The sequence below is a fragment of the Hemicordylus capensis genome, chromosome 1, assembly GCF_027244095.1.
Source record: "Hemicordylus capensis ecotype Gifberg chromosome 1, rHemCap1.1.pri, whole genome shotgun sequence".
NCBI lineage: Eukaryota > Metazoa > Chordata > Lepidosauria > Squamata > Cordylidae > Hemicordylus > Hemicordylus capensis.
Genome location: NC_069657.1, coordinates 277426282 through 277450329, shown reverse-complemented (window position 1 = coordinate 277450329; position 24048 = coordinate 277426282). Strand labels below are relative to the sequence as shown.

At 44.2% G+C, this 24048-nt stretch overlaps 1 protein-coding gene across 4 annotated transcripts in view; it reads right to left on the bottom strand.

Annotated features, from left to right (window-relative positions):
• NBAS (NBAS subunit of NRZ tethering complex) overlaps positions 1-24048 on the bottom strand; it is a 304433-nt gene that overhangs the window by 2077 nt on the left and 278308 nt on the right. For 3 of the 4 annotated variants that reach the window (XM_053285448.1, XM_053285449.1, XM_053285450.1), the window contains 2 exons: positions 20689-20833; positions 16989-17117 (listed from right to left, as the gene is read on the bottom strand). In XM_053285448.1, the coding sequence (XP_053141423.1) occupies positions 16989-17117; positions 20689-20833 (274 nt within the window). The remainder of the gene's footprint in view (positions 1-16988; positions 17118-20688; positions 20834-24048) is intronic. The other variant, XR_008313691.1, reaches the window with a different exon arrangement.

Here is a 24048-nt window from a genome sequence, read left to right as displayed (position 1 = left end):
AGTTCAAAAATGCATTATCTGCTTGAGGACTATGTATAAAAGTTATGGGGAGGCTATTAACTGGGCAATAATCAGTTCATATTCTGCAACATCCATTGGTCATTAAAGGGATATGCAAAATCATATTAATGGTATCAATTTGTGCACACCACAGCTTATTTATTTATCATATTTATATACTGCCTATGTGAATCTTTAGATGGTGTACACAATTTAACATAATATAAAAAGAGTAAAAACAATTTAAAAAATTTCATGAGCTATAAAAAGTTAATTAAACTTTCAGTTTCATGAGATAAAAACAATAAAACAGTTTACAACTAATTTCAGTTAAAAGCCTGAGAAAACAGGTGTGTCTTGAGGGTCTTTTAAAAAGCAACCAGAGTCGGAGATGCTCCTATTTTGACAGGGAACATATTTCAAAGCCCTGGGGCATCCACAGAGAAGGTCCAGTCTGGAGTTGCCACCAAACAAGCCAGTGGAAACTGTAACCGGACCTCCCTAGATGATCTTAATAGGCGGTAAATAACTAGCATTTTGTATTTCGTTCGGAAACCTATCGGCAGCCTGTGGAGTTATTTTAATTGCCAACGTGCATGCACATTTACTAGTCAATCTCAACAAATACACAATTTTTGCTATCACATCAGGAATGAGACCTTAAGCTCAACCTCTGGAGCTACTGTGCCAGGATCTACCTATTTACTTTCAGATAAGTCACAGGGCAATAAAACTGGAATTAACCACAAAACTGGTTTGAATGCAATAATATCACATAAGTGATTTGTGAAATGCAGACCTTATTCCTGTTCCTAGAACTGATTGCTATGGCAAATGGAAAACAAGGGGGATGTGTTCTGATGCGTGCGTATACACATTTATTATTTAATATCAGCGGTTTGGGCAGGACACTTTCTTAGAGTGCCATGCTGTTTTAATAGAACAAACTTCACACTTTCAACCTTCAGAGAAAAACTAATGAACAGGCCATTAGAATATACATAAAAGCCAACCCACACTGCGAGTGCTGTATAGAACCTTACTCTTCCACAAGTGCAACTCTAGCAAATTAAACGCTAATTATATGGCCATGTTTAATGAGACCGCATGATTTTTCCTCTAGCATGTTTATGGTCTGTTTTTTAAAAAGATAATGCACTGCTGCTGTTCAGTATGTGGTCACATTCTATACACTGATGGCTACCACAGAATTATTGAGGTGAAAAACAGCCCAAGATGCCCTGCTTCTCTACTGGCTGTCAGAAATGCTTCAGTGGCACATAATGATTCAACACAAAATTATTTTAGAACTATGGCCTCTCTCAACACAATGGAGCTGTGTAGATAACAATAAAGAAGAATGGATACCTGTCTTTGAAGGGCTCACAATCTAAGCTGCACAGGGCACAGAGTGGAACATTTAGAGGGAGCCAAAAAGACCAGATTAACTAATTAATCTTTGATGAAAACTCCTAATTATAGGCAGCCAAGGTATTTGTTGCCCAATTAAAAAGGTGTCTATTATACATGATAAGTGTAAACAGCTTATTCTCAAGCCACAAACCAAACCAACAAAGAACCCACAACCCAAACAGATTTAATTCATCTTCATCATCAATCCAACGTGAAAATGAGTAAGTGTGAGCAAATACTTGGGCTTTGCTTCATTTGAGAAAGGAGGGGTTCAGCTAAAGGCTTCATAGGAAAGACATGGTGTGAGAAACCCCTCCTTATTCTACCAAAGACAACCACAAGGCTCTGTGGTTGCCAGGAGTCGACACCAACTTGATGGCACAGTTTACCTTTACAATGTTCCATAAGGCTCTCAATTTGGCAGAATATTTAGCGCCATTTTTTCCTGATGCTTCCTAATGGAAAATGATTTGACAAAAAGTTTGCTAAGTCTCTTCACATTCACATGGAAATACAAGAAGTTCTGGTAAGAACTAATCTGCCTACTTTCCTTTCACTATAACTTTAACTGATAATTATCATCTTCACAAGTTAGCCCACTTGTGCCTCAAGCGTTCACGCATCCGCCATCTTGAACTGAGGTGGATGACATTACCACACACTATGCCACTGAGGTGTTCCTATGTGTCTACAACTGTACCAAACTTGGTTCAAATTGGCTAGGTGGTTCACAAATTAGCCCACTTGTGCCTCAAGTGTTCATGTGTCCACCATCATGAATTGGGGTGGATGACATTATCACAAACGACACCTCAGAGGTGTCCCTACAACTGTACTAAATTTGGTTCAGACAGGTGTCTGCCTATAGGAATGAGACGCGCTTTGAGAGCCCTTGCAACGTTTTGTGAAGAGGAGGTGCTGTCCATCAATACCCAAAAAACAAAAATAATGGTTTTCAGTAAGCGTAGGAGATCTTATAAATGGTCAATCAATGGTAGGAGCTTCCAACAAATTAAAACATATAAGTATCTGGGCCTCATATTCCATTCGAGGAATTCCTGGAGACCACATTGTGAGTTTGTGATTGCAAATGCTCAAAGATCCATTGCAGCTAAAGATGCTCAGAACATCCTGGCAGCGCAAAGGGTATATCAGGCGAAACCTCGAGCTCAGATGCTATATGGTGCCCAGATTCTTTTAGCTGGGAACTTACAATCTTTTGAAGTTGTTCAGTCAAAGTTCTTATGGGACATCTTCCAACTTCCCAGCTGCATCCCAAACGCAGCTTTGTGTTTGGAAGCAGGCGTTATTAGATTAACTGCTCAGGCCGGGCTGCAAGCGGTCTTAAATTGGCTTAAACTTACTAACTGTCCCCAAGGGCTAGGCTTACTAACTTTGGTGGATTATTACTGCTCCACTTGGAGAAGGAATATACATGACACCCTGGGTAATTGTGGCCTCTAGGAGCAATATATACGATCGTTAAATTGTAACCAGGCATAAAAGATCATTACACAAAAGGTAAGAGACATAGAAAAGTAGAGTGATCTTAGCCTGATTGCTTCCAGATATAATTATCTCAGCTTTTCAAATTACCCGAGGCCAGCTGAGTACCTTACACATTTGTCTACAACCAGGCTGAGAAGAGTCCTCCCTCAGGCCCGTTTTAATGTCCTCCCTTCAGCTGTGTTGGAGGGCAGATTTCGAGGGATCCCCTTGGAGGAACGTTTGCGCCCATGTGGAGCTACTGAGGTGGAAACATTAACACATATTTTGTTTAACTACCCTTTCTATGATATTGCCCATTCCATTCAGATTGCCCCCTATCAAAAGAAACATTTGGATTGGTCTGAGGAACATTTTATTGTTTATTTTGTAGGAGATAAGCATGAAGAAGTTACTCATAGGATTGCCTGCTTTTGTTCGGAGGCATGTAAAATAAGGTGTCTTCAAACTGGTTTTTAAATTTTTACTTATGTAATTGTATTGTACTGTATTGCTCTTTGCTGTAGTGTTTATTTGGTCGTTGACCATAAATAAATTAGTTCCGTTCGGTGTCTGCCTAGGCATTGCAAAGTTGATAGGGGGACACACACCCCCAACCAGAGAGCAAGTGTCAGATGGTCCCATAAGCTTACTTTCCTTAAGGAAAGTAGCCTAACAAAGGAACCAGGATTTAGGACTGGGCTGAGGGATCGTGTGTGTTCTCCTACTGCCCATCTGGGTTTGAGATTACATTTTACAATTGCCAACCCAGATTGGAACAAAACCAGGTTATGCTCTGCTTCCTTTGAAAACATTGCTTAAAACCATTTCATTTTAATCTGCTTGACAACCATCACATTTAGACACAGGCAAAGAAAGCTGGAGGGAATCATAGTTAGGCACAAGGGAAGGAGGAATGGCCTGCCAGTTCATAGTTAAACTCTGCTCTTTCCTTCCCTTAGCAGTTAAGTTCCATACTTTTCCTCCTCTCAGCCCCTAAGGAACATTAACCACTATGGAGAGAACTAAGCAGAGATGAGTAATGAATCTGCCAGCAATTCCCTGCATGTCTTGACTGTGATCCTCTACAGCTTTCTCTGCCTATTGGCAGGGGACCCTGAAAAATTCTCAGTTGGCAGGTCCAGGCTAATCTCTTGGGGGCAAGTGTGGCATGTAGGCCAGCTCTTATTAGATACACCCACTCCTAAAAACCAAGCAAGAACACAAAAAGCAAACAATAATTTAAAAGGAGGAAAAACAGGCATGCATTCAGAAGTCCTGCTGGATAGAATATACAAGAAAGCTCAAACGGTTCCACATATTACTGGTGATATTAAAATATTAATATTAAAAACACCCCTTGCGAATCCTATGTTTACCTCCGGGTTTTTTTTACCACTTAACTTTTAAAATCCCTTGCAAGAAAACAATCATTCACCTAACAGAGCTCTTAGGTTTGATTTTATAGATTTACACAGAGCAAACAGTAATTATAGTAATAAGCCAAACAAAATATCCAGTTAAACAATTAAGGCAGAGGACTGATTTTAATGAATTTTTCTTTTAGTCATTATTTGGTTGTTAAAGGGTTGTCCTTGCAATAAAAAGACTACCGCCCAACACAATTTTCCACATTAGCACTCAAAATAAATGGTAGAGTGTCCACAAATTAATTATACTTCCCCAGTAAGACTAACTATAGCATTCAATAACATCGACCAGGGTATCCTTCTGGATCTCCTGGGGAAGCTGGAGATAGAAGGCACTGCTTTGCAGTGGTTCTGCTCCTATCTCTCAGGCAGATTCCAATTGGTGGAGCTCAGGGCTCCATTCTGTCACCAATGCTTTTTAAATATCCACATGTAACTGCTGATATGAACAGGAGGGTGGACCCCTTTTTTAGAACCAGGGCCTGCTCTGAGACCCCCAAAAGCCAAAAGGCTAGTTTGAGGCCTATGTCTAAATTGTGGTTTTGGCAGGAAGCTGAAGCCTGACTTTGATTTCCCCCCCTCTAAGCTAAGCCAGTGAACAGAAATGCTATTCTTGAGAATCTGGGAAAGAAGGGGAACTGTCTATCACTCGCTCCCAGCCTTGAAGTTGTTTACCACCTTGCAGAGAGCCTTCCCCAGTAAGACTAAGCATTAAGAGAGTTGCTGTGCTAAAAACCAGTCATGAGAACTCGTCTGACATGTCAAGCATAATCATATCTAGCTAATTTAGGAAATTATAAGAAACCATGTATAGATAAGAATGCCTACACTGTGCTGTGGGGACTAACACATTCATATAACACTGAAACATGCCCCCCCCCCCGGCATATGTAACATTCTCTGTCCTTCTAACATATTTCCCTGGGCTGAAGAACATCAACAAATGGCTACATGCCAGGGCCAGCTGGACATTAAAAAAGTGTCTCTATCTTGAATTTGATCAGACAAAGAGCCATGGCCGAGCTCGTGATTGGCTCCTCCCTGGAGAGAGGAATTGGGGAGCCGTGCCAGAATTTGCTTATCAAAGAAGAGACACTCTGTGTAGATGAGGTGATTATTTTGACTTGGAGAGCTGGCCGAAAAGGTATAAAAAGCTGCAGACAGCCATTCGTGGGGGAAGGGTAGGCATGGGCTTCTACATGGAAGAGGCGGCATGTAGCCCCTCCCTGTATCTTCAGAGCCAGTCACCCTCCCACCGGAGAAGCCGGTGGAGATCTCGTTCCAGCATACCTGGAAACTGGTAATTATTGCCTAGAGCCATGCCTTCACGAACCAGCCACTTCTGACTAACACATCTTCCCCCCTCCCTCTTTTCCGCTCTATCCCTGGATCTATCTCTTACCTATCCGAGCTCCAGCGAAGCCCCTGCTGCAGCCATTATTTGCCAGGTGGCAGGAAACGGCGTCTGTCTCTCCCCTCCTCCCACCCCCCACATCCTAAGCTGCTTTAATGGACATTCCTCTTGTCGGTCTCCCTCCCTCCTTGGAAACTGTATTTTAGCCTTTTCTTCTCTGCCAACACAGCTTCTAGGATCGTTTGGGAACAATCAGGAGATGGCAAGGGCCTTCAGCCACTTGCTCCGAAAGAAATGAAACTGTTTTAAACTATTCAGCATTTAGTAGAAGAGTTAGAAAGAAATGCTCTTCCTGTTCAGAGTCAAACATGCCTTGAATTTATTAGTGGTATTGGTTACTTGTCATAGAAATTATTAGACCAAATTAAAGGGGAAACACTGATTGAATTGTCAGGTTGGGGAATTATTTTGACTTGTTGCTACGTAACAGCAGATAAAGTGGCTCTTGAACACAGAAGAAGAATTTCTCAGCTTACTGATACACGACTGTTTCTTGGTGAGGCCAAAATGCTTTCCCTAGTTAGCAGCTCTGCATTTTGAGAAAAGGGGAAATGATTTTAGGAATGCTTTTAGCTGTTACTGGACATTGCACTACAATAATAGAAAAATGAAATGGATAACTACTTGCCTATATGCCTAATCACCTACACCTGTAATCATTAGCCTTAATAAAGCCCATTTAAACTCACAGTTGTGTGTGCGCGTGTGTGTCATCTTCCCTTCTCCACAATCACCCATGAATCTCAGAAATAAACACTGAGGCAGCTTGTGGGCTACATGTGATAGGATAAGGGGCAGATCAACCACCAATCAGCCACCCCCTTGTCATATCACCGCTGGGTCACCAGATTTGGCACAGGGTGTTATCAGTATGCTGACGACACCCAAAAATATTTCTCCTTATCCTCCGCCTCATTATCCTCATCCTCATGAAATGGCATTCATTCCCTAAATGCCTATTTACAGGCAGTAATGGGTTGGATGAAGAATAACAGATAATAGACGTAAACTGAATCCAAGCAAAATGGAGGTGCTCATTGTAGGGACTCAGAATTTGAGGGATGAGTTAGAACTTCCTGTCCTGGACAAGGTTACATTCCCCTGGAAGTAACAGGTATGCAGCTTGGAAGTACTCTTGGACCCAGGCCTCACCCTGGTATCTCAGGTGGAGGCTACGGCCAGTAGTGTCTTCCATCAGCTTCAGCTGATTCAAAGCTGTGTCCATTCCTTGATGAGAACAACCTCAAAACAATGGTGCATCAGGTGGTAATCTCCAGGCTAGACTATTGCAATGCGCTCTACATGGGGCTGCCTTTGTACGTAGTTTGGAAACTTCAGTTAGTTCAAAATGCAGCAGCCAGATTGGTCTCTGTTTTTTAAAAAACTGGTAGGGGTGCAAAAATATGGTACAGTCATCCCTCGTCAATCGCGGGTTTCCCAATTCTAGATTTGAGTATCCGTGGCTGGGAAATCACCACCTTCACCAACCGCGACCTGAGTAGCCGCGGTTTGGCGCCTTTGTAAAAAAAAATTGGGGCGGACTTTTGAGGGAATTTCCCGGGGTCGGGGGGGAATTTCCCAGGGACCATTTCCGGGGATCAGAGTCCCCCCCGCAATTTTTTACCATTGCCTCAGTATGATATGATACCTTTCAACATGTATTATTATTATTATTATTATTATTATTATTATTATTATTATTACGACTACCTGACCCCGCACAGAACATCTGTGCAGTTGTGCACGGAGCCTGTGGAATCCCCCAGGGCAGCGCGTGCGCTCGCTCTCCCCCTCCTCCCCGGGGCAGCATGCGCACGCTCTCCCCCTCCCCCCGGGCTGCGCGCGCGCTTGCTCCCCCCCTCCCCCCTGGGCTGCGCGCGCGCTTGCTCTCCCCCTCCCCCCGGGCAGCGCGCGCGCTCGCTCTCCCCCACAGCTCTTTCCATTGGGCGGGCCAGGGCCAGGCCATCCTGCTGCCACCTCCCATATCCTCCCATTTGGTAGGGCTTTGCTCACCGTCTGCCCACCTCCTCGCCGCCACCATCATTTCTCCCCGCCACCGCCTCCTCTTCCTGGCCGGCGGGGCTTCGCCCGCCATCCACCCAACTCTACTGGCCGGAGGAGCTTCGCCTGTCAGCCCTCCACCTCCGCATCCTGACCGACGCCATTATTTCTCTTCGCTTCAAGGCTGGAACTCTTGCATGTTCTAGAGCATCTGCGCATTAGTACTTGATTGCTCCCCTCACCTCAGAGATCTCCCCACCCTCAATTGAGCTGCACTCCTGCTCCTCCTCCATCCCGTTGCTTCCATCCTCCTCACCCTTCTTGGTCGTGGCTGCAGCATTGCTGCTGCCTGTTGGCCAAACTGCAGCCCCCTATCCCCAGAGACTTCCCCACCCTCACCCAAGCCCCGCTCCTGCTCCTCCCCTAAGAGCAGCATCAGTGGTTGACCATTCCTTGCTGCTGCTGCCACCACCATGGCCGCTCGTTCCCCTCAGGCCGCTGATAGGCCCGGGCCCAACCCTTGCCTGCCTGCCTCCCTCTTACAATGGCCTCAGTAGCCCCAAACAGCAGCAGTGGGTGACTGGGCCCTTCCTTCCTGCTAGTGCTGCCATGGCTGCTCCTTCCCCTCAGGCTGCTGACTGGCTCAAGCTCGTCCCCTGCCCTTCCTTCTGTCTCTCTTCCCCCTCCCTTCTTTCCCTCTCTTACTCTCTCCTCCACTCGCTCTTCCCCACTCTTTCTTCCCCTTCCCTTCATGTTTTTTCTCTCTCATCCTCCCTCCCTGAGTTAACAGATTTTGTTCATCTTGTTTCCTCATCTAAGGCAGCCTCCTTCTCCTGAAGGGGCTCTTTCCTCCCTCATGGCCCGTCTTTTCCTCCCTCATGGCCCTGCCTGCTATCCTTTTATATATATAGATTCCTCTCCTGTACAATCAAGACATCTTCTGACCAGTAACAGTTGCGTTTCAACTGACCTTAACCATCACAGGCTCCTCCTCCTTATCTGCATAGGGAATCCCCACTGCCCAATCACCACAGTGCAACAAGCTCCTCCTCCCTATCTGCATATAAAATCCCCACTGCCCAATTACCATGGTGCTTCTGCTCTCACAGGCTCCTTCTCCCTATCTGCACATGGAACCCCCACTGCCCAGTCAGGTACTTCTGCTTGGAAACTTTGTCAGCCAATCGCCTCCTTTCTACCACGTCCCCACACATGGCCAGTCTTGGAGAATTAATAATATAGATTATTTTTACATTTATATCCTGCTCTTCCTCCAAGGAGCCCAGAGCGGTGTACTACATACTTATGTTTCTTCTTACAACAACCTTGTGAAGTAGGTTAGGTTGAGAGAGAAGTGACTGGCCCAGAGTCACCCAGCAAGTATCATGGCAGAATGGGGATTTGAACTCAGGTCTCCCTGGTCCTAGTCCAGCACTCTAACCACAACACCACGCTGGCTCTTTATTTCTATATTGCTGCTGCCTGATATAGTACCAGCGGGGATTCGAACCAGCAACCTTCTGCTTGTTAGTCAAGCATTTCCCTGGTTACTCAAACCTAAAGCATGCAGATGTTTTACATACCCAGCAGTTAAGCTCCCACAACCAGGCTGTGGCTGTTGCAGAGGAATTTATCAGGCTGACATTGCTAAGTGATAACTAGGATGGAGTAGCAGAGAAAGCTTAATTCATTGTTTGCAGACTACATAGTATGCATATAGATTACTATAATAGCTTCCAGCAACTAACACAGCCTGAAGCAATGGCAGATTTGAGTTTGGACTGATCTGTGAAGTATGCCCAGGTTACATTAGGAGCATAGGAAGCTGCTTTAAGATGAAAATGAAGAGACAAAAGTCTCACGGTGCTGTAAACAGGTTTATTTAAGCCCAACATGTGTCGTCCGAAGCCTTCTTCAGGGGCAAAATCTTATCTAATGTGTTACAAAAACATTTCTTCAAAAAAACGGAAACAATCTCTTAGAGTCGCCAAAGCTAATGAAACACATTTGCTGACAACTTCCTGCCATGTGTAATGTGCTTCATTAGCTTTGGCTACTCTATTGGATAAATATTGGATAAGATTTTGCCCCTGAAGAAGATTTTGGCTGACATGCGTTGGGCTCAAATAAACCTAGGACTTTTGTCTCTTCATTTTCATCTGTATTTGGTGCGTCTCGTTTTTCTTCATCCATTGGTCAAACCATTGGTCCATCTAGCGCCGTATTGTCTTCTACAGAGACAAGCAGTGGCTTCTCCAAGGTTACAGACAGGAGTTTCTCCCAGCCCTACCTCTGAGATGCTGTGGAGGAACTTGGAACCGTCTGCATGTCACAGTGCTCTTTCCAGAGCGGCCCCATCCCCTAAAGGGAAGATCTTACAGTGCTCACACATGTGGCCTCCCATTCAAATGCAAACCAGGGCAGAAGCTGCTTAGCAAAGGGAGGTTTATCTACAGGAAGCAGATAGGCCTTCCTTTGCATCTAGCAGTGTTCCCTATCCTGCCATACATTGTGAATAGCAGAGATACTGGTAGTGTTGTGCTTCCTGCTCTCTAAAAGGGAAGGCAAATTCATGGTCAGCAGAATCCTGGGACTGATTTCAGCTTAATATTTGCCATTCCTGAAAATACTTCTAAAGTAATTCTCTATAGTTACTTTCAGTGTTCCCAGATAACCCCCGACGTTGTTGACTACAACTCCCATCATGCTCAGCTGCAATGGTCTTTGGCTGGGGATGCTGGGAGTTGTAGTCAATAACATCTGGGATTCCATGTTGCAGGGAACACTGCTTACTTCTCTATACCATGAGCCATACTAAAGCCCTTGCAGCGCCCAAAAGTGTAGTAGAAGAATGACCAGTGTAACTTTTCTGGGACCAAGTCAAAGGATTATCCTGGAACTTGCTTAGGGATCCCTTTAAATCAGCAATGCTAAAAAAGAAAACATAGCATCAGAGGCTATTCACTTGGTGGGAGGCAGGGAGAAAGAAAGAACAGGACCTGCACTGATAAATGTTTCGTTGGGAATGCTGAGTGTTATTCCTGGATTCAGCACATGCCGGCTCAGTTATAAAAAGGCACAGCAAGGTCAACCAAGTGGCTGACTCAGCGAGAAGCTGTTTGAGACTGCATTCTAGAGAAGACCTGAGCAATGGCTAACTCAAAAGGCCACTGCAAGGCGGCACAAAGCTGTCCTGCGCTCAACCCTCTTCCAAACCTTTCATGCTTTCTCTGAAAATTTTGTGTGCTGACATGTGCCTTGCAAAGAAAAAAGCGAGCAAGCAAAACAAAGCAAAGTATGCAGGTGAAACATGGAAAGGTTTGGAAGGGGATTGAGAGCAGAACAGCCAAAGCCCTCAGTAAACCATCCAGGGCGATAATTGCCACCTACTTATTTATCCTTGAAGACTCACACAATAAGAGATAAGTGTTTCTGAAATGAAAAGGCAACACTTAGCAACAAAAGAAAAGCCATACTTGCTTTCCAAAAGAAATATATGGGGTAAAGGACATTGCTCGGGAAGCATAATTACCGTATTTTACGGACTATAAGACGCTACGGACTATAAGACGCACCTTAATTTTAATCCTGTTTTTCAGAGTTTTAACATATTGAACTGTTAAAACATATAAGACGCTCCTGAATTTTGGCGGATATTTTTCGAGGAAAAAAGTGAGTCTTATAGTCCATAAAATACAGTAACATGGAGAGAAAAATTGGAGGATTATGTAATTGTCATTCCTGCTCATCACAGGCATAATACATAATTTTCATTTTCATTTTATAATATTCATTTTCCAAATATCCTCCTTTATTATTTTATATTTATAAAAGTGATTGGAAAATAAGTCAGTTGTGTCAAATGTAACTTTCAATACTCTGGCAATGAATATAAAAATACTTGTAAGCTGGTCAATTGCCAGTAATGATTTTGATGCTGCCTCAAATGAAAGAGAGATTTAAATTTTTTTAAATTTTCCTTGCAGACCTTTGGTGCAGGCATGACATAGGAGGCAGGAAAAGATGCATGGCCAAGAGTGATAACATCTTTAATGGAAAGTTAAGGCATGATTCAGTCAACCTTCACTTCCCGTGTGTTGGCGGGATCAGGCTGCTAATTTCTAAAGAAATTATTATCTTGCACCTGGATGGATCTTCCAGGTCATTCCCCTTAGTTTGCTCATTCCTTAGAGCACACCTTCCTAAGATTGAATAGGATAAAGAGTATTCTTTTGCCCACCATGCATGTCACCCTCATCTGCAAAGAGGTGTGGTCCGTGTCTGGCCCCAGGGCAGGATTCTGCCTATCTGTATCACAAGCCCCATTAAGCTGTGTGCATTTCTTCCAGAACCATCATCCGCTTGTACTTGTGTCTTGGCACTGGCTATTCCATATGCCCGTGCCTTAGCCCTTGTGCCCATTCTAAAATGCAGTCAAATCAAGTTCTAAGACAGTTGATTAGATTTCGTGTACTGGTGCCCTTTGGTCTCGGCGATCCATCTGAATAGCAACCTCCCCACTCACACATTCCTCCCTGACCTTACAATAAAGATTTCAGTCTTCTCCGTTCTTGAACTTTCCCATCTTTGCCATTTTTGCTGGGGGACCACAGAAGGAAAAGCCTATAGACTCTGCTTCCAGAAGCAGTAAATGTGTGATCTTCAGATGTGAGATTGTAGCAGGCCCTAAATACCACCTGGTCGCAGGCGCGGCTCGTGAACATGCCTTGGGGGGCGGCTTATTTAAGGTAAATGGAGCCGGTGCTCCGTGCCACCCAGCAGCCCCCGTGGCGGGGAATCGCCTTCGCCACTCACCTGGCTGCTGGCGGGGGCTCACCTACGCGGGAGCCAGGTGAGTGGGGGAGGCGATTCCCCGCCGCGGGGGCTGCTGGGCGGCATGGAGCACCAGCTCCGTTTACCTTAAAGAAGCCGCCCTCTGCCCCCCCCCCAGAAGCGTGTTCACGAGCCACGCTTGCCTGGTTGGAAAAACTGTCACTACACTTTATCCAAGCTTTCCTTCAAGTGTGCTCACATGATTAATGCTACACTGAGTTAACCTCCCTAGTGTTCAAGAACTCCTCAATCCCTCACCCAAACTTACAGAGTTGAGCCTCTGAACTGTGCTCCTCAATGCGTCTAGGACGTATATGCATAGGCCACTGATAAGACTTAGACCTTGAGTGCTGCATGGTGGCCCTTGGTCCACGGTGAATGACATGGCTACAGATTCTCGTTTACTGCTTTGATAGAATATTTGTAGAGAGGTCTCTTGGATTACCCCAATAAGATCCACTCCCTTGGCTTCACTCACCAGATAGACTAAACAACAGGAGGTATAAAAGCTGGTCCTTACTCTTTCTTTCCCACTACTGCTAGGGATGTGCACGGAACCAGGCGAGGGTGGTTCGATGGCAGGAGGGGTGCTGCTTTAAGAGCAGGGGAGGGTGCACTTACCCCTCCCTCCACTCTTTCCCTGCAAGCGCTCCTTTTTTCTAAAGTCCATCGGGATGGCAGCATACCTCCCTGCCACCCTGTTGCCCCCGTTTACCAGACACAATTGGACGTATACGACGCACCCCCCCGCCATCGAACTGGCGGAACCGGATGCCTTTTGAACTGGTTCAGAGGCCCATAAAGGACCTCCGAGTCCGAACCAGTTCCATGCACATCCCTACAAACTGCTAGGCTACTGATCCTCCACCTTTCCCCTCTCCCTGGGAGCTGCCTTTACTCAAGATTGCCAAATACCAGTTTCTCACACTGTGCCTCAGCTTTGTAAAAATAAACTTTGTTATTTTTCAAAAGGCTATGCCTCTTCTTTGACCATCTGAGGTATTTAAAGATGCCTTGGGACTCCATATGTTATTCATGATTGTAAATTTGGTTCTGATGAATCCCCCTGCTCCCCATTTTAGCCTAAAAGCATAGATGCACACAGGTGTACAATATGAGCTAACAGGCTTTGCTCCATGGACCGAATACTTGGGGGCCTTTTTGACTTGACCAAAATGAAACATGCAAATGTTTGAAAGATTGCAGAAAGTAATCTAAGCTAGCGAATTCCTCAGTTCAAAGCCTGACCCACAAGCAGCCCTTGAAATTCACTCCATCTCCACCCAGTGTCTCAAAGTCTTAATTCAATGTACGTTTACGACTTTATTAAATAACTTTGGGCCATCTGATTGGTGGACATACCTACCTACCTCCCACACGCCTGAAAAAAAGAGCAGTTCTCCCTCCTGAGTAGCAAGCATGTTTTGAGCCAAACAAATAATGGACCTATTACAACTGAACACAACCATACATTGGCCAGAGTAAAGACATACTCCTCCTTACAGCCTTTATTGTGTTGCCTTCATCATCATCATCATCATCATCATCATTATTATTATTATTATTATTGATGCTTAGATTATGGGCCGAGAACATATATTCTACCATAGTTTTGCAGCAAAGTACATTTATAATTAAAGTGTCTATATCCTGGAATGCTTTATGATATCATCATGCATATTTCACCATGAGTAAAAGGAGTAACATTAATCAGCAACATAGAAAGTTCACATACCAGGTGTGTACACTTTGTGTAAAGGTGATGAAACTAACTTTGTGTCTGGTCCATTCAAAACCATCCACCTACATTGGCTATTTTTCCATAGCCTTTTGGGCAGCTACACCCATATAGCTTAACCAAGTATTATATGCTTGCATTGTTGCACATGCAATCTGGAAACCACAGCCATATGATCTAAAACTTGGCCTGCTGATGTTGCCTAGGAAGTAAAATCAAAAATAAATACTCATATGCTTCTCCTTGAGATAAGCTGCCCTTGAGATAAGTAACCATGATATCCTATTACCACAGACAAAGCACTGAAGCCAGCAAGACTAACATTATTTCAGTTATTCACACATGTATTCTTTGTTGAAAGAGGATTCGTTAGTTCTGATTACGGGGGGTGGGGTGGTGGACATGGAATTGGCACGTTGCAGAAGTTTAGGCAACAACACAAGGTTTCCGCAATTTCAGAGAAGCCTGCAAAAGAAGCTGGTCCAATTATTGCAGGCAAAAGCTGGAGAACTCCTAGTATCAGCACTTCCCATCATCATCCTTTGGAATGTAAACATCCATAAAGCTGTCAGCATCATACAACAAATGGCTAAATAATACATTGGATCAGCAAGCGAGGACTGCATTTCCCTCCACACAGCTGTGTTTGTGAGCTGGGTTAGCTCTGTGTCAGGGAATCAATAGGCTGTGATTTTGCTTTCCAGATGCCTGTTGTGAGTCTCCTGCTTAATGCAAATAGGTTGGGCAAAAAAACACTCAACATGCAAAAACAAAGCCGAGCCAACTTACAGCTAGGAAACAACACAATCCAGTGATAAATATTTAAATTCAAATATCATGCAATATAGCTGCAACTTATGCAAATGATCGAACAAGCACATACAAATGCCTCCTTTCTGGCTCTGCAGGAGGCCAGCAGCATTTAGATCACCCTCTCTAACAGCTGGGCTACCATCCGTTCTCTTGGTTGTGGAAAGGCCTCTTTGTTGAGGATTAGGAAAGGCAGGGAAGTAACATTCACTGGATCCCTTTCCCACCTTCTTACTTCTGGATGGCAGAAGGTAAGCAGTAGACAATCCTCAGGAGCATACTACAGCAGTGCCCGTAAAAGGCAGGAGAACCAGCAATACCCCACATCCTTTGACAAACATCTGTGGCTCCTAACAAATGTGTAATAATGTCCAGGTGTCCAGAGATTTCACAAGTGGCCTGTTTGCACATGAGGACGCAGCAATGAACCGCAACCTGTCCACGAGGGCTCAAACTCTTTAGCTCTGTAATGCCTCATTGTTAATGCCAAACTAGACATGACATTTGTCACTTCATTAGCCCTGGTGTGTTTGCTTTTTCGTGCATACACAGCACATGCAGGGGATCCCCATATGGATCAAGACTGTGGAGGGGATGGGGAGTTTATCCCTCTCTGCAGTGCCACTCTGGATCAGGTATACCCCTGCATGCTACTTACATAAGACAAACACTCCCAATGGTTCCCATTAATGCTCCCCCGCCCTTGTGTTAACAACATGGCCTGGCCCCCACTCTTGACAGGACCACAGAGTATGTGTGGGGCAGAGTCAAAGCCCCCCAACAACCCACATTCCCAATCCAGACTGTCTTGCACGTGCAATTTACACAAGAAAAGGCTAGCATACCAGGGCTAATGATGTGACTAGCATCATACCTAATGTGGCTCTTAAAAGTCTGCAGTCAGTCTGTGACTTGGAGACTATAAAGCCTACACTCTGGTACACAAAAGCCACAAATGAGCTAAAATGGGCCTGGTTGTACAATAGCAGCTGATCTGTCAATTATGTCTTTCCTATGCTAAAAGACTATTCCGCAGCAGGTGCATAGTCTCAGCCAGAGTTCCCATCTTAAATATTTGATAAAGGGACAGGGATGACACAACAGATCGGACATCATCCCATTCAATGCATGATCTCTGATTGGGTAGGATCACATGTGACTAAGGAAGCAGGAGTGGCTGAGGAAGACATGGCACCCAATAGGACTGAAAGGAAGGCGAATATTTGCTTATTTGGGAAAATGTCTGCTTGCCCAAAATTACTAGTTTCTGCCTGGAATTAAAAGCACAAAAATGTAACATGCCGACAACCAGCAAAGGTTTAGCACAGCCCTAAAAAACATCATTGCCTTTAAAACTTAAAATGGTAGCAAAGCAGCAAGTCAGTGCTTCAACTCGCTTGCTTCCTTAGAAGCACTACTTTGGCACTGTCAGAACTTTCATTTTGGACATCACTGATAAGATTCAAATTAATTGAATACTCCTGTCATGTACATATAGAAGACCTACAGTCAAACTGCCATCCGTTCTTGCCAAGTTCAATAAATTCCAGTTTAATACAACCTTAATGGCCAATGCATAAACCAAACCCAAGAACAAAGCATGAAGGCCGACACAAAGGTCTTTTGTTATTTTACTAAATAGCTGCTTAGGCAGATAACATGAAATGAAGGGGGAAAAGATTGCTAGTTTTCATCACCTTGAAGATATAAAAAGAACCGCCTAGCCCCATGGTTCTGCAGACACAAAAGCTTTAGAAAGTCATAATAATGATAACACACTCAAGAGGCCCGGCTTCCTACATGAAGATAAAAGAGCTAATTTATTACCTGAAACAAGGAGGATGGTTAATTCAACTGTTCTTACCTTAGCAACAGCTGTTATCTGCTCTAGAGCCACAGCATGAAGATCCTGATCTTTGCTTTCCACAAGCAGTTTCAGAGATGGCAGCAGAAGGGACTGGTTAAGTAGCAGCAAACACAGCTCTTTTATACACTGAAAAACAAGAGAAAAGCTCATGTAGACAGACATCAGGGATGTACACACAGAGGCCCAGAGCTCACACTAAAGAAAATATTGCACCAAGTGTAATGTGAAAGTCAAACCTCCTAAAAACAAACAAACCTCCGGCGGAAATCATTAAGTCTCTAAGGGGGGCGGGGGAATTAAGCAAAAGGGATGTTGACTACACTTCAGATAAAGTCACTTGGAAATTCCGGTTATGTGACCCGCATACAGAGAAGAATCAAATAGCCAAGTACTCCTCGCGAGGGTAGGTTTTCTCCCTGTGTGCATTAAGAGAGACAGACATGCATTTAAGAGGCAGCTCTTTTAAACGTACATGAATGCTCTTTGAGCCATCTTTTCAATGTATGTGCAACTGTGGCATATCAGCAATCAAAGGCTGGTATATGCTGCAGTCACTGCCTGACCTTTCTGCTACTGCTGCCACCTGTTCCTCCTCCCCCTGTTGTGAAATGAAATGCTCCATTTCACTGCATTGCTTCCATCTCAGGCATTCAACTGCAGGGTGCTCACTTGCAGGTCCTCCTGTTATTGCTGCCATCAGTGCCACCTCCTGCTGCTGGGAAAGAAAATGCTGCACAGCCAAATGCTGGAGACGGAAGGAGATTGTCTCAGACAATCAGCGGCAGGGTGCTTTATTCCTTGAGATGGGCCACTTCCATCTCTGGCATTCTCAGCAGCAGGAGGTAGCAATGGTAGCAAGTGAGCTGGGAAAGAAAGCCCACTGCAGCCAAGTGTCTGAAATGGAAGCAGCACAACCAGTCTCAAGCAGCTGGCTGCGGGGCATATCATTCCCTAGCAGGTAGAGAGGGCAGGAAGAGGCAGCAGTGACAGAGCTGCCCGCCAGTGGCTGCAGCACATACGGGCATTGGATTTGCTGATATAGCTTCATCTAGGAAATGACTTGACTAGCAAGCCAGAGGTTGCCGGTTCGAATCCTCGTTGGTATGTTTCCCAGGCTACGGGAAACACCTGTATCAGGCAGCAGCAATATAGGAAGATGCTGAAAGGCATCATCTCAGACTGTGCGGGAGATGGCACAGGAGGGTAAACCCCTCCTGGATTCTACCAAAGACAATCACAGGGCCTCTGTGGTCGCCAGAAGTCGACACCAACTCAACAGCACACTTTACATTTTAAATAGATCACTCAAAGATCGCTCCAAGTGCATTCACAATGTGGTACGCCTCTTATTAATCTATGTCTAGCTTCTCCATTGGATGGAACGCAGGTGTATCTTAGAGAATTAGCAAATCGGAAAGGAATTCAACTAGATTCCAAAAGAAAAGAAATACTCTCAGCACAGTGGATGCCGTAGTTAGTGACCATGCCCCAACATTGCCCAGTGACAACACCCAGCCCAATGCTCAATTAAGCACAACATTTCCCCAAATCAGCAGGATGAGCCTGACTGCTACAACATAGCCACTGCCTATATAGGCTGTTTTGCAACTTGGTGGTAGGTATCCCAATATTTCTCATCATTAAGGCAAGAGTGAATGTTATATGTGTGCAAGTCAAAGCAAGGAGTGACCAACAAAGTGGGAGGGGGGAGGGATCTGGTCATTATACTGGAAAGGTGGTCAAGGAAGATTGCATTTTCCTTGGATTTTATGTCTACCTTTTAAAAATGGGCATCCCTGCTGAAGAGAGAGACGACTCAAAAGCACCTATGGGCCAGAACCAACCCTGACCTGGTGTGCAGGAGCTGAGATCAATTTCCAGTACATCAATTGCATTAAAATTAATTATTTAAAATATGAATGAAAGTGAGGGGGCAAAGGTCTGGTGTCAGGTAGGGGGGAGAGGTGAGGGGAAAGAGTAATGGTGTCAGTCAGCCCTGGCCCTGGGCAGGGGACATCTGGTCTTAAACAGCCAAATGCATTGAGCTGCTGCTGCTCATCAGCTGGGCAGGCCAAGAGCTCTTCATGGCTCATGCAGTTGCTGCAGGGCTGTGGGCCAGCAAAAAAAGTCCCCGCGGGCCAGATCTGCCCCCCCAGACCTTAAGCTGTGTAGGCCTGTGCTACATACTGACTTGTTTTGCAATGGGTATTTGGTTAAAAAAGACTAACCATCACTTAACTTAGGATCTGGAACCCACTTCACTCCACAGTTAGACTCTAGTTTAAAGGGAATCATCTAAGGGGCTTTTTACACACACACACACACACACACACACACACACACACACACACACACGCACACACACCCGTTTAAGTTGCCGAGTAAATTCTGTTCACACCTCTACTATGTTTTAAGCTGCTACCAACCCCAGATTTGGTAACGGCAGTTAACAAGAAGTCAGCATGGTGACTGCACCAGCCCAGTATAACACTATTGTATTGTATATATCTCTGAATTAGTGCTCAGTATACTTCTCCTGAGATGTTGACTAGTGCATGTTAGCTGTATATCCTTTTTCTTTTTTCTCCTCCTAGTCTTCAGATACAAACATATTGTCTGGGGTTCTTTTGAAAGAGGTTTTATAGTTCTGTCAAGCCTCTTATGATGCTGCTTCTTCACTTAAGGTTTTGATGGGTTTGTAGATATAAAATGTTACTGGCACTATAAAGCTGTTGTTCCACCCAGGCTGCGCAACAGCCCATCAGCATTTATTTTTGCGAACATTGTGCTCATGGTAATAAATCGTGCTTTCCAGACAGAAAATGGGTAGAAATATACAATGCTCACTCTTCCCGTCTATGGTATCTAAGGCTTGTTTTTCTTGATGTTGACCCCCCAGAGATAAAGCAGAAAACGAAAACAGTTCTTTAAAATTATTTTTGACCCCCAGAAATAAAGCAGAGAGAGAAAAGATTAGAGAAGGATTCATACTTTTAATTTTACTAGATCACATTCAGTACTTCTCAACCCATGGTCCACTTATTCTTCCAGTGTCAGCTTTCACTTACAACAAAGGTGCCCCACTTAGGCTCTTCCAGCTGTTGATGGACTCTTTTGGCTACTGTAGTTGAGGATGATGGAAACGGTAAGCCAATAACAGCTGTGGGGACCTAGGTTGGGCACCCGAGACTTGGGAGAACAGCTGATCAGTGGCAGATTTTAGACCATTAATCTGGTAAACAAGCAACAATACTACTCATGGCCTATGAACAGCGAAATCCCTTTATAATGCAGCCCTCTGTTTTAATATCACCAACATACATCAGGATAGGCTCGACTTGCAAGTGGATGCCCACGCCTATTCTGCATCACAGTGGGAGATATTAACCAAGTAAATTGGTCCATACAACACTACAAGACGAAGCCTGTGACATTTTAAAACTAAGACCCAATTCATATGATACCAGTATCTATGATACATTTTGAAGAATTTGTTTGTGTTAAATAGTCATACTTCCTGATGACGTACAGATACCAAATTCTGCATAAATAATCTTCCCACTTAAATTAGCTGAATGCACTAATTCTTACACTGGAAAATGTTGGGCTTCATACTTTTAACTATGTACTACTGATCAGCCTCTTTGTGCAGCCAGCCAACTCACCCTCTTACAAGGACTCAGTTGGGTTGACTCACCTCTGTAGAGAGCATGTGTTTTGTCTCGTATAAAGAGCGGCAGATTTTCAGAATCTCACTCCCTGTGTTCTCCTTATGCTCCTGTGGGCATTTCATAAGCATCATAGTTCCCAATTTAACCCAAGGATTACTACTTGAATTCACTCTAAAATGCAGACAAAAAGGTTTCTTGTAAGCATTAAAAACAAATTGATTGGGCAACAACAAATACATTTGCAACTGTACGAGCAGGCTTGATGCTTATGTGTTAGATAAACCGATTCAAAATTTGACAACATAAGAAAGTAAAAAGAATCAAGATTTTTGCAAAACTGGAAGAACACCTGTCTTGCAACCATTAATATTGTAAAGTTGTGAAAAGCAAATGAAATTCTGGAGTTTGCTGTGATTTTCTGTGGTTCATGAGAAACATTTCTTTCTTCCAGGGCCAGAAGGGAGACTTTAATCTTAAAATAGAATAGAAAGACCTCTTTTCTTTTTCAACAGAAGCTAAATCTGAGCCTCCTATGTCACTGATGCAGAGAATCAGCATGGTGTAGTGATTAGAGTGCTGGACAAGGCCGGGGAGACCCAAGATCAAATCCCCATTCAGCCATGCAACTCCCTGGGTGACTCTAGGTCAGTCACTGATTTCTCAGCCTAACATACCTCACAGAGTTGTGTAAGGAAGCTACTAGGGATGTGCAAAAAATTTTGGGCACAGAACGATCTGTGCCCGAAACGAGCAATTTCGGGTGATTCGGGTCCGAACCGAATCAACCCCAATGTCCCCCAATATTTTTCGGGGCCGAGCTGAATCACCTGAATTTCGGGCCCGAAAAATTCGAGTGATTCAGGATGACATCTCTTTGAATTTCCCGCCTTTTTGCATCCATTGATTTGAATGCAAAAAGGTCTGAAGTGATGTCAGCCCGAATTTTGGGTCCCAGGGGCAAAACAGTGGGGTGGGGTGGTAGTGCCTAATGGTTGGAGGCTACCACCCAAATTTCAGGGGAATTGGGCAAAGGGCTGATTTTTGGGGAATTTTTGAAGTTTTAGTGTCTTTGGGGTGGCCTTCGGGTGGCCCAGATTCGGGCACAGAACAGATCGGGGGTGATTTGGTTCGGGTCCCGAACCGAATCACCGAAAACCTAAATTGCACACCCCTAGAAGCTACCACCCAGATTTCAAAGGAATTGGACAAAGTGGTGATTTTTAAAAAAGATTTTTGAAGTTGGCATGTTTTGGGGGCAGATCTGAGGTAGAAAAGGGGTTTCAAGCGCAGAAGAGTGGGTCAGGTGGTAGTGCCCCAATTGGTTCTTGCTACCACCCAGATTTCAAAGAAATTGGTGAGAAGGGTGATTTTTACAGAATTTCTTAAGTTTGCATGTCTTTAAGCTTTTTCACCATAGGGAGTAATGGGGAATTTCAGCAGCCCCATAACTCCACTTGGGGGGCACCAGGGTGGCCCACAGCGGGGTGTGGTGTAGTGCACATAGGGTGCCAACCACTCTCCCCCACAAAACAAGAAGCCCATGGGGCACTGGGTTTTGTTGTTTCTGAGGTTTTCTTCTGAGAGTAGATTCTCTGAATCCATTCTCATTCCTACCAGAGAATTAGTTAAACTGTTTTAATCAGTTATCACCTCTGAGTGCTGTTCTCTGTACATTCTGCTAATGGTACATTTCCTTCCTTTGTTTTGTGAGAAGTGCTGGATTATGTCCAGTCATTGGCTGAGTTCAAACAGTATCAGAGTGGTAGAGGCTTGAAAGTCACACTATAGGTTTTCAAAAATGTATTTGAAAAGATTAGATGGTGTGGTTATTTGCTCCAGCAAAGATAACACGTGGTCAAGAAATGGAAGATGTGATAAACAGTAAACTCTAGGCAAGGCTACCCAGCCAGTGTTTTCATACTGATAGATCTGTGGATAATCTTAGATAAGGCACCCCTCCTAGTGCATGAGGGGATGGTGTCAGCTGTTAACATGTGCATGCATCATCTAAAACAAATGAAGTATGGTTTCCCCCTTCCTAAAATGCTTTTATTCATGTGAAAACTGATGCAAATTTAATTGATAATTGGATTGACTAAAACTTAAGTGATTCATCATTTATGATTTCTTATTCAAGGCACAGTCCAACTGATGAGAGGCAGCAGAGAAATCTGGCCAATTGCTGACAACATAATGCACAGAGACCATTGAAATATTTGAAGGCATAATAAAAAATCTACAAAAAACCAAAACAAATAGCTACTCTTCCTCTGTCCTTCTTGCCAAAAGTAAACTTTGCAAACAGAAGATAACAAAAAGCTAGGGGGGAAATATTAAAAACAGAATGGGAAAATCTGTATACACCACATAAATTGCTGGATTAGATGTAATGACTGATAAACAGCATTATGAAACGTGAATCATACACATCTGCTTTTTATACAGTGGTAAAGGGTAAGATGCATATGTTTTGTGTATGATGAACCAAACTCAGCTGAAAAAGAACAATTTAGGATTGTGATGAGAAAAGTGAAGAGCATATATTTCAATTTGATTCAGCACTGTATGTAAGGCAAGGAATGGTTGGGGAGGCACAAAGATTTTACCCTTTAGCATGGACTTCACAGACATTAGTAAACAATATTGTGTTGGCTAGTTACTGGTGTATCTACCCAAAGTCAAATTATGTAGCATCTACAAAGATAACACAACAGTTTACAGCTTGCCTGACTTGTTAGCTATGATGTGTGGTTTATACTATAGGATTGTTCTCTTTCTAAAAGACACAAGAATTGTGAGCAGATGGACTGTACAAGGCTCACAGAAGTATGAAACTATACTATACATGTGGTATAGTTCACATGTGTACAGTGTAACATAAGGGGTTCAGCCCTGGAAAATTGACAACTAAAAAAGCAAATTTTACTCCTTTCAAGTCATAGATATGGCTGGTTGAGATATGCCTATTATGTCCCCATGTACATAAAGACCAGCAGACATCCTAACGAAGCAGCGGTACAGGAGAAGCTCCAGTATAGCAGCAGTGCTTCTAAAAGGTTCCAGACTAATGCTGCTCTGGTGCTAGTTAGGGATGTGCATAGAACTGGTTCGGAGGCCCTTTATGGCGTCAGGGGGTCTCCCTTTAAGAGTGAGGGAGGGTGCACTTACCCCTCCCGCTGCTTCCCCCCTGCGGGCGTCCGTATTTCTTAATACCCATCAGGGTGGCACCGTACCTCCCTGCTACCCTGTTGCCCTGGTTTTCTGGATATGACCGGAAGTCACAGGCGGGCGCACGTCATACACGCACGCAGGTGTGTTGGCGACTTCCGGTCATATCCGGAAGATGAGGGCAACGGGGTGACAGGGAGGTATGCTGCTGCCTAATG